The following is a 7,970-nucleotide window of genomic DNA, read 5'->3' as shown; positions in this document are numbered from 1 at the left end:
CGCAGCGCAATCTCGTGCGTCGCCTCGCTTCCGCTAGCCCTATTTGTTGGCATCGATGAAAACGAAGACAACGACGACGAGAACCTCTTTGGCGGAGACGACTTGGCTTGGCGCCTCTACGACAACAATAGCAGCACCACCGGAGCCCTCCTGGCCGCCTCGCCTCGAGAAGCCGCGAAGAGGCGAGAGGAAAGGGGCAAACTGCGGGATCACGCCAGGCACTTGGCCCAGTGCAGAATAGAAGAGGTACTCCACAAAGATGATGCTTGGCATTTCTTCACCCCATCCTCATTAATGCGGACACACACACAACACACACAAACCAGGAACAACACAAGCGTAAGTGGTGGGACGAGCAGATCAAGGAGCGGGACTGGACCATGCAGCTGATGATGGCACTGTTGGACCCCACGCTGTCGTGTGCTCAGGTGTGAGACACCACTCGCTCAACCCAAAGCGTTGGCAGTTCTGAGGTCTTACGCACAACCTCTTCACACAGAAAAACGACCAGATCCAGAAGCTGCGCGAGCAGTTCATAGTTGCTGTGAGGCAGGGCGTCAGCAAGATCTTCAATTCTAAGAAATCCCACTCAGCATTCAAGTTCAACGGGTGCGTTTAGTACTTCCTACCCTCTACGCACACATACAATGGCTTACCTCAGAGGCCTGGTGCTTCTGGAGAGTGCAGATACGCGGTGGGGCCTGGGGAGGACGTCTACGCCACCGGCGGCATCCGCTTCCAGCAGGTCAGCTCCAGCGCCCAGGCCAGCCGCTTCTTCAGGTAAGGTGACCACCTCACCAAGCGCCTCCATTCTCTGCATCATCTTGTTGGATGATTGATGGTTCTCAAGACTAATGAACGGCACTAGGGTCCGGCAAGAGGTGTTGGACTGCAAGATCAACGGTGTGCTGATCCCGCTGGTACGTAGGGTGAGTGAGTTTAAGGAATGTGAGAATTGTTCACCGTGGATTTGTACTGTGCGCAGTCGGCGGTGGTCGAGTTCGGGGGTCTCTTCTTCTGCGCCAGCGCGGTCTATTCCGTGGAGAAAGTGCTGTCGCTGGGCGGCAGTGACGGCACCCCTTCTCCCACTCAGAGTGATGAAGACAAGCTCACGGGCAGGATCCTGCAGCTGGCCAAGGGTACACTACCCACACCACACACTGGCTCAATTTCGAGCGTTGCAGTGGCAAATCTCACACAATCACACAACCTTAATTACTTTCTTCTTTCCAGCTCTCAACCTGCGGTGCGATTTCAAGAAGCTGGTGACCGTGAACGACTCCAATGTCATCTTGCGAGCGCAACCGTGGCTCCTCAAGGGTATGGACACGCACAGACGAACACGCACAAGCACGAAAGGCAGCTAACCAGACATGTGTCGTACCCTTTAGGCTATAAGGCGCCGGCAAAGGACATGTTTGTGCTCGACAATCTGCAGCAACTGTTCCCTGACGATGTTCGGCCTGAACTGCTCACAATTCACCCCAGGCCCTTCAGGTACCTCGGCTGTGTGTGTGTGTGTGTGTGTCGTGTGTGGGCGAGTTACTCGGCGATCAAACAGAAATTTGTTATTTCATTGTTTCAATAGTACGCCGCTGCTCTGCAGCCAGGCCAAAGACCCGATCGGTCGACGCAAGTACTTGCGGACGGTGCGAGCGCTCCTGCGGACAAAGGTGGTCGACGTCGCCCTAGCGCTGGACAGCGCCTGCCGCGGGAAGGACGGCGACGAGACGTTCGCGCTGGCCCCGGACACCATCGCCGACCACCTCCACCGGGCCGGCCTCAGCCTGCGGTACCTCGGCCAGGTCTACGCGCGCCTCGGAGAAGAGCTCGCCCGGCGCGAGGTCATACGCGAGATGGTCCAGCGCGCGATCAAGGTGATCGTGCGCGGCCACATCACCAATGGCGTTGACGCGGCGGCCAAGGAGATTCTCAACGCGATCTTTAGTAGGCTGGGCGACAGAATGTGGCGCAGCGATGGCGTGATCCAGCGCAAGATCGAGGACAAGTTCTTCCTGGCCTGGCCCGGCGCGCGGTTCATGAGCCACGAAGACGAAGCGAGAGAGGCGCTGCGCCTGACGCGGACGTCGTCGTCGATGATCGACGAATCGGACGACGACAGCGAGAGCGAGGGCATGAGCGTGGAGTCCGAAACGGGCAGAATGATGTCAACGACAACCACCTCGAGCACATCGTCGAGCAGCCACGAGTTGTTTGTGAATCCGAGCAATGCTGCGGCGTCGACCACTTTGGTACCGTCAGCCTGGCCGGTGCTGTCGCCGGTCGACGCCACGCTCTGGCAAACGCTCCACTCGCGCCAGAAGCGAAAGCTGGGCGAGAACGGCGGCGAACAGACGCTGCAGTCTGGCGGCGACGCGGCGACGCCCAGCGACAGCGGAAAGCGGAAGGCCAAGCGGCGCCGTTTCGAGCTGGCGGCGCTCGAGGAGGCCCTCAACCAGGTCGAGGAGGAGCGAAGCGATGTCGACAAGAATAGGAGCGTGAAGGGCAAGGAGAAGGCGGACCAATCGGCTGCTGCTGAGGACGACCAGAACGATGACGACGGCGACGCGGTGGGCGATCAGGAGCGATTCAATCTGACCTACTCTCGCGCCAAGGTCTTCGGGCAGATCTTTGTCAATGGTCAGAGCCACACCATGAAGGCGTTGGGCATTGATGCTGGGCAGCTCTTTGTTCAGCTTCGCATAGATCTCGGTACATGCACTCTCTCTCTCTGTGCGTGCGTGCGTGCGTGCGTGCGTGCGTGCGTGCGTGCGTGCGTGCGTGCGTGCGTGCGTGCGTGCGTGCGTGTGCGTGTGTGGTGATGTGTCGCCTAACAGAGTATTAACGTCTGTTTTTATTCTTGCAGGGCTCCTCACGCCCGTCACTAGGGTGACTGCGTCGGACTGGGCCTCCCATTTCGCCCGCACAGGGACGCCTTTCTCAAACGAGGAGATCACACTCAAGCCCGTGGTCTCTCGCTGCACGACCTACGCCATCCCCGCAGAAGCCACGTACCGTCACTCCCCAAGCACCTCTCCCTGGTTCATGTGCAAAAGTGACGCTCACTTCTTTCTGCTTCTTCTTCTTCTGTCAAGGCACTCGGCGTTGAACTTGGGCTGTGCGCTGAACAACAGCGACTACTCGGACGTCCAGTTCGTGTTCCCCGACGAAGGAGTCACCTGCTACGGCCACAAGGTACACTCCCGCCGCCACCTAAAAGTTCCAAGTGATAGAGGCGTAACGACTACACACGCAGGTGATCTTGGCCTCGCGGTCGGAGTACTTTGCGCGGCTCTTCTCGTGCGGACTCAAGGAGAGCCGCGAGGAGAAGCCCGTGGTGGAGATCAAGGAGCTCAGCTCGCACACCTTCCTGGCCATGCTCAAGTATGTCTACATCAACGACGTCGACTTTGCCGATCGCGTACCGTTCCTCCTTTCTCGCATTCGTTCATTGCTTCTTTTCGTTTTGTTTCGCTCACTCTCCCGTCTTCGTTCTTTGCTTCGTCTTCTTCGTTCTTTCCATTTTTTGTGTGGAAACAGTCGGTCGACCTGGTCGAGTTGCTGTTGGCCGCCGAAAGGTTTCAATTGGGCGGACTCAAAAAGCTGTGCGAGGAGCGCCTCGCCTCATCCTTCTCCCTGCCCACCGCCATCCGCCTCCTCACCGCCTTCAACATATCCGAGGATCTGCGCAATCAGGTATCCGTCGTATGCCCTGTGTGGTGTGTCGTGTGTCGTGTGTCGTGTGGTGTGTGGTGTGTGGTGTGTGGTGTGTCGTGTGTTGCGTCGTGTGTGGTGTGTCGTGTGTGTCGTGTGTCGCGCGTTATGAGTTAACTGTTATCGTTGCATTCAGTGCATTTCATTCGTGTTGGCGCACTGGGGCGAGCTGGAGAAGACAGACGAGTTCAGGGACCTCATGCTCTACTACCCCGACTTGCTCCAGGAGATCTACGGCTCGCTCGCCATCGAAGGTTTGCCTTACCCTTCTATATTTCGTATCGTCTGGCGTTGGCTCACGGCTCTGGCTTCTCTCTTCTGTCCTTCAACCCCGATCGCACACCACAGAGTGCGACATCACGGGGACCGGGGATCAACTCCTAATCGAGAGCAAGCTGCAGGAAAATTACATGCGACCCTCGTCCGCTGCTCTGCGCCTTCGCAACGACCAGCAGGAGCTGCACGATCACCCCCTCCCGGTACAGCACCGCGTTCGCGTCGTGTGTTGCATTATGTCGTGTGCGCCATCGAGTGTGTGCTGTGTGTGAGTTGCGTTGGCCAGAAGCTGACAGCTTTGAGCCGCAGGATGTGAACGCCATCCAGGACAACCTCAATCCGCTCATGTGGACGGCCAAGGTCAGATCCCTCATGGGCGAGGAGATCGACGAGGGTCTGTCGGCTTTCACCCTGCTCTTCAACGACGACTACCCCAACGACCCACCTCGTACCGCTCTCTCTCTCTCTCCTCCCCCCCGTCATTCTGCGGCCCACATGTGTGCTGATGTGCAACCGCGTTGCGTCACGTGTGCAGTGGTGCGGTTCAAGTGCAACCGGAGCCACCCGAACGTCTTCTCCGACGGCTTTCTGCACCACGGCGTGTTGTCCCTGGGGTGGAACTGCACACAGACCGTCAAAGACATTCTCCAGAAGGTACGCACACGACACGCACGACACGCACGACTTACACGCGTCTTATGTTATGTTTTGGTGATGGTGGTGTACTGCTCCTTCAGGTGGTGCGCGTGATTCGACAGCCGATGGCGGAATACCCGGCCAACCTGCACTGCCCCCAACCCGTGGGCACCAGCACTGTGTCCTCCCAGCCCGTCGACTCGGCCGGTCATCAACAGCAGGAGCAGGAGGAAGAGGAGTCCTCCATGCAAGAGGCGCTTGAGCTCTAGAGAGACCAATAATGATAACGAAACGGCCTGGGCGCACCCAACTTGTACATAACATGAACATAGCATGAACAGCAACCTTTAAATAACAAAACAACTATTATTGTCCCTTCTTGACTCCGGGCTCGCCAGCACCAGTGGCCACGGGCACCCTGCGCCGTGACTTGGGCATCACAAACACGGGAGGGAACACGTAGCCTGCCCAAGGCGCGCAAGGAAGAAGCCCATCAGATGGTGGCGGTCGATGAAAATGAAAATGGGGGAAGATGATCACGTACCGGTCTCGTTGGCCACCATGAGGGCGGTGCCGACGTAGAGGGCCAAGATGGACGAGATGAAGAGGACGTAGCCGCCCACCCGATTCACCACGACCGTATACCCGCTCACCTTGGGCGTACGGAGGACACAAGTCAGAATACGCTGTTGCCTGAGAGCAGGGAGGACTCATCGGGTTGCGGTACCCAGTTCCCGACAGCAAAGAGTGTGGATGACAGGGCCAGCGTGCCCAGCACGGCTGCCAACCCGATGCTCTGCGTCAGGGACAAGATGGTTCCTGCGCGATGATGTCATGTTGGTCAGAAAACCAACGACAGTGTGTTGACGAGAAAGGAAGGAGAGGGCTGTACCTATCCATGTGATGGCAGCAAGCGGTACGAACCAGATGGCAAACGCCCCGAAGTTGTCCGGCGGTGGGGCCAACAGCCCTGTGCCTGTGTCCGCAACCTCCCAATTCAGTTCAGCGCTGACCTCTCTCAGCAGGCGGGAAAACGAACCAATCAAGAGCTGCAGGATGCCGTATGCGGTCCAGTACGAGCCCCAGGCCGAGTGCATACCGACAGCCAACGCGTCCCTGTCGTCCGCAGGAAAAGAGTTGCTATTAGGACGGGTTCAGGCTCAGAGAGGGCTGCGAGGAGCAGTGAGGGTCGTGCCTGGCTCGGAAGGACCATAGGGCGGCGAGTAGTTGCACGATTCCGCCGTACAGGAGCACGAACGGAGCGAAGTAGCTGAGCGCGAAGACGAAGACAAAGAGCGAAAGAGAGGATTGCATTGCGAAGAGGGGGAAGCGAAGGAGTGAGCTGGAGAATGGCAAATATGGAACGGGAGGGCTGTACAAGGGAGAGCTGGCGTCGCCCCACCACCCGGCCAGCCATGACCCGGTCACCATTGCAGCCGATCCGTAGCCGAACAGGCCCATAATGGAGGGAGCTGAAGCGACGTGGTGGACGGCCAAACACTCAGTGGTCGGTCAACCACCATCAGCGGACCCAACCAGGTGGTGGCAGGTACCTGCAATGGGGCTGATCACTATGCGTGTCTCAGCGTGTAGTTCGGGCTTGGGATACATCTTTTTCTTGCAGCACTTGACTATGTATGGCTTTTGGGTGGAAGGCGTGGGTTGAAGGGCACAGAGTGGTGCTGTATTGTGTTTTTTAAGTGGTCGTTCTGGCAGACAGAAGAAGTGGTACAAAAGAAAGGAGAAGAGAGAAGAGGAGATATCCAGAACCGCGATGAGCTCATCCGTGAGTAGTGCGTCAGGGCATGCGGTGGACCACCTGACACAGTCCCCAAGAACCGCATGAAAGTGGTGTGGTTTCTTTCTTGGCGCCAGTAATCCAAACTGGGTGAAATTTCCTTCTCTGCCTGCGAACCGACAGTGGGCCAACAAAATAGAGAACCGAGTCCTCCTCTACTTAGATCTACGGACGAAGTGTGGTAAGGTCTCAAGAGTGATGAGAGGAGGAGGGCCGGGAGCAGTGACTCAGCCCCTTGGGCGAGGCTAACTTGTCACCAGCGCACTCTTGGCTCCTTGCTGCGCTTACCTCAGCTCTTCTCTTTCGTTCTTTGTTGCGCCCTACGCTTTCGTTCTTTCGGACGCCGGCGTGTCAGAGTCATAGGTGTGGTGACCTCCAATTTCACCTCAGTTACCGCCGACCGACAATGGGGAGAAAGGTGGTACTTGTTGGTGTCGTGTTGATGGTCGGGAGATTGGCCTTGAGGATGCACACCTGCTGCCTGAGGCAGGCCACCTCAGACGCGACTGGCTTGTGAAGACTTGATTGATTTCGTGGATGGTCAGAGATTAGGTTCTCCCAAGAAATAAGGGGAGAAAATAACCAAAATATTAAAATCATCAGAACGGAACAACACCATGCAAGGTTGGTACCTCCACCAGATACGCACGGCCACTGCCAGCACCCCCACTGTGACGCACCCCTCCCCCCCATCCACCTGCTCACTCCCGGCGGCGCAAGGTGGTGCGAAGCTGCTGGTGGCACCTCGGGCACAAGGGCCGAGGGTGGTGGCGGGCCTGAACACCGAGGGCGAGGTCATACGGCGCGTTGTGGCAGCAAACAACCACTGCCTGTTCACCTCGCTGGGGTACGGTCACCACAACCCCTTTATTTTATTTCATTTCATTTACATTTTTGCATTTATTTAATTATTTATTCTTCTCTTTTTGTACAGATATGTGCTGGAGGATCACAACCGTGATGCGGGCCTCAAGCTGCGGCAGGTCATAGCCGACGTGGTCAAGAGTGGTATGCTCGACCTAACCCTTCAATGTGTTGGTGTAGATTGGTGCAACTGAGGCATCTCCAGACCCAGAGACCTACAACGCCGTGTTCCTGGATCAATCCAACGAAGACTACGTCAAGTTCATTCTCAACCCCGAAAGCTGGGGCGGTACCCATCCCTCTCTGCGCCTCGCTGAGGCTCAGCACTCGGCTTACCACTACTCTCCTACTCACACTTACCTGCGTCGCGCAGGCGCCATCGAGCTCTCGATTCTGTGTAAGTACTACCAGACGGAGATTGCGGCTGTGGACGTGCAGAGTCTGCGTACCGACGTCTACGGCCAAGGCGAAGGCTATCCCGAGGCACGGCCGACCTTGGCTCCCATGGGCAGGAACGACTTGACATTGCTTGTGATTAATCGTCTCTTCACGTGCGTGCGTGCGTTGTGTGTGTGTGTGTGCGTGTGTGTGTGTGTGTGCGTGTGCGTGTGCGTGTGTGTGTAGCGAGTCTTGCTCCTCTACGATGGCATCCACTATGGTATGTACTCGCTAGCGCGACTGT

At 57.3% G+C, this 7,970-nt stretch overlaps 3 protein-coding genes across 3 annotated transcripts; 2 read left to right on the top strand and 1 right to left on the bottom strand.

Moving 5' to 3' along the window:
• Positions 1-102: 102 nt before the first annotated feature.
• ACA1_046870 (BTB/POZ domain containing protein) lies at positions 103-4,888 on the top strand (the record flags this gene model as incomplete). The annotated part of the gene is made up of 18 exons (XM_004347739.1): positions 103-246; positions 327-428; positions 500-609; positions 688-780; positions 851-920; positions 986-1,139; positions 1,234-1,320; positions 1,392-1,497; positions 1,607-2,712; positions 2,930-3,011; positions 3,096-3,195; positions 3,257-3,421; positions 3,579-3,696; positions 3,851-3,968; positions 4,063-4,193; positions 4,300-4,438; positions 4,526-4,644; positions 4,749-4,888. Coding segments are annotated over 18 exons (3,084 nt in total), but the record flags the coding sequence as incomplete, so codon positions are not given.
• A 104-nt stretch (positions 4,889-4,992) lies between these two features.
• On the bottom strand, positions 4,993-6,237 carry ACA1_046860 (uncharacterized protein; the record flags this gene model as incomplete). The annotated part of the gene is made up of 8 exons (XM_004347738.1): positions 4,993-5,090; positions 5,171-5,312; positions 5,354-5,445; positions 5,519-5,596; positions 5,666-5,742; positions 5,837-5,896; positions 6,005-6,098; positions 6,180-6,237. 8 exons carry the CDS (start codon positions 6,235-6,237, stop codon positions 4,993-4,995), a joined length of 699 nt encoding a protein of 232 aa, XP_004347788.1.
• Positions 6,238-7,041: 804 nt separating this feature from the next.
• ACA1_046850 (OTU family cysteine protease) lies at positions 7,042-7,961 on the top strand (the record flags this gene model as incomplete). The annotated part of the gene is made up of 5 exons (XM_004347737.1): positions 7,042-7,271; positions 7,359-7,432; positions 7,494-7,577; positions 7,662-7,839; positions 7,913-7,961. 5 exons carry the CDS (start codon positions 7,042-7,044, stop codon positions 7,959-7,961), a joined length of 615 nt encoding a protein of 204 aa, XP_004347787.1.
• Positions 7,962-7,970: the final 9 nt, after the last annotated feature.

This window comes from Acanthamoeba castellanii, assembly GCF_000313135.1.
Source record: "Acanthamoeba castellanii str. Neff unplaced genomic scaffold scf7180000084577, whole genome shotgun sequence".
Taxonomy (NCBI): Eukaryota; Discosea; order Longamoebia; family Acanthamoebidae; genus Acanthamoeba; species Acanthamoeba castellanii.
The sequence above is the reverse complement of the archived record's forward strand: the minus strand, read 5'-3'. Positions and strand labels throughout refer to the sequence as shown.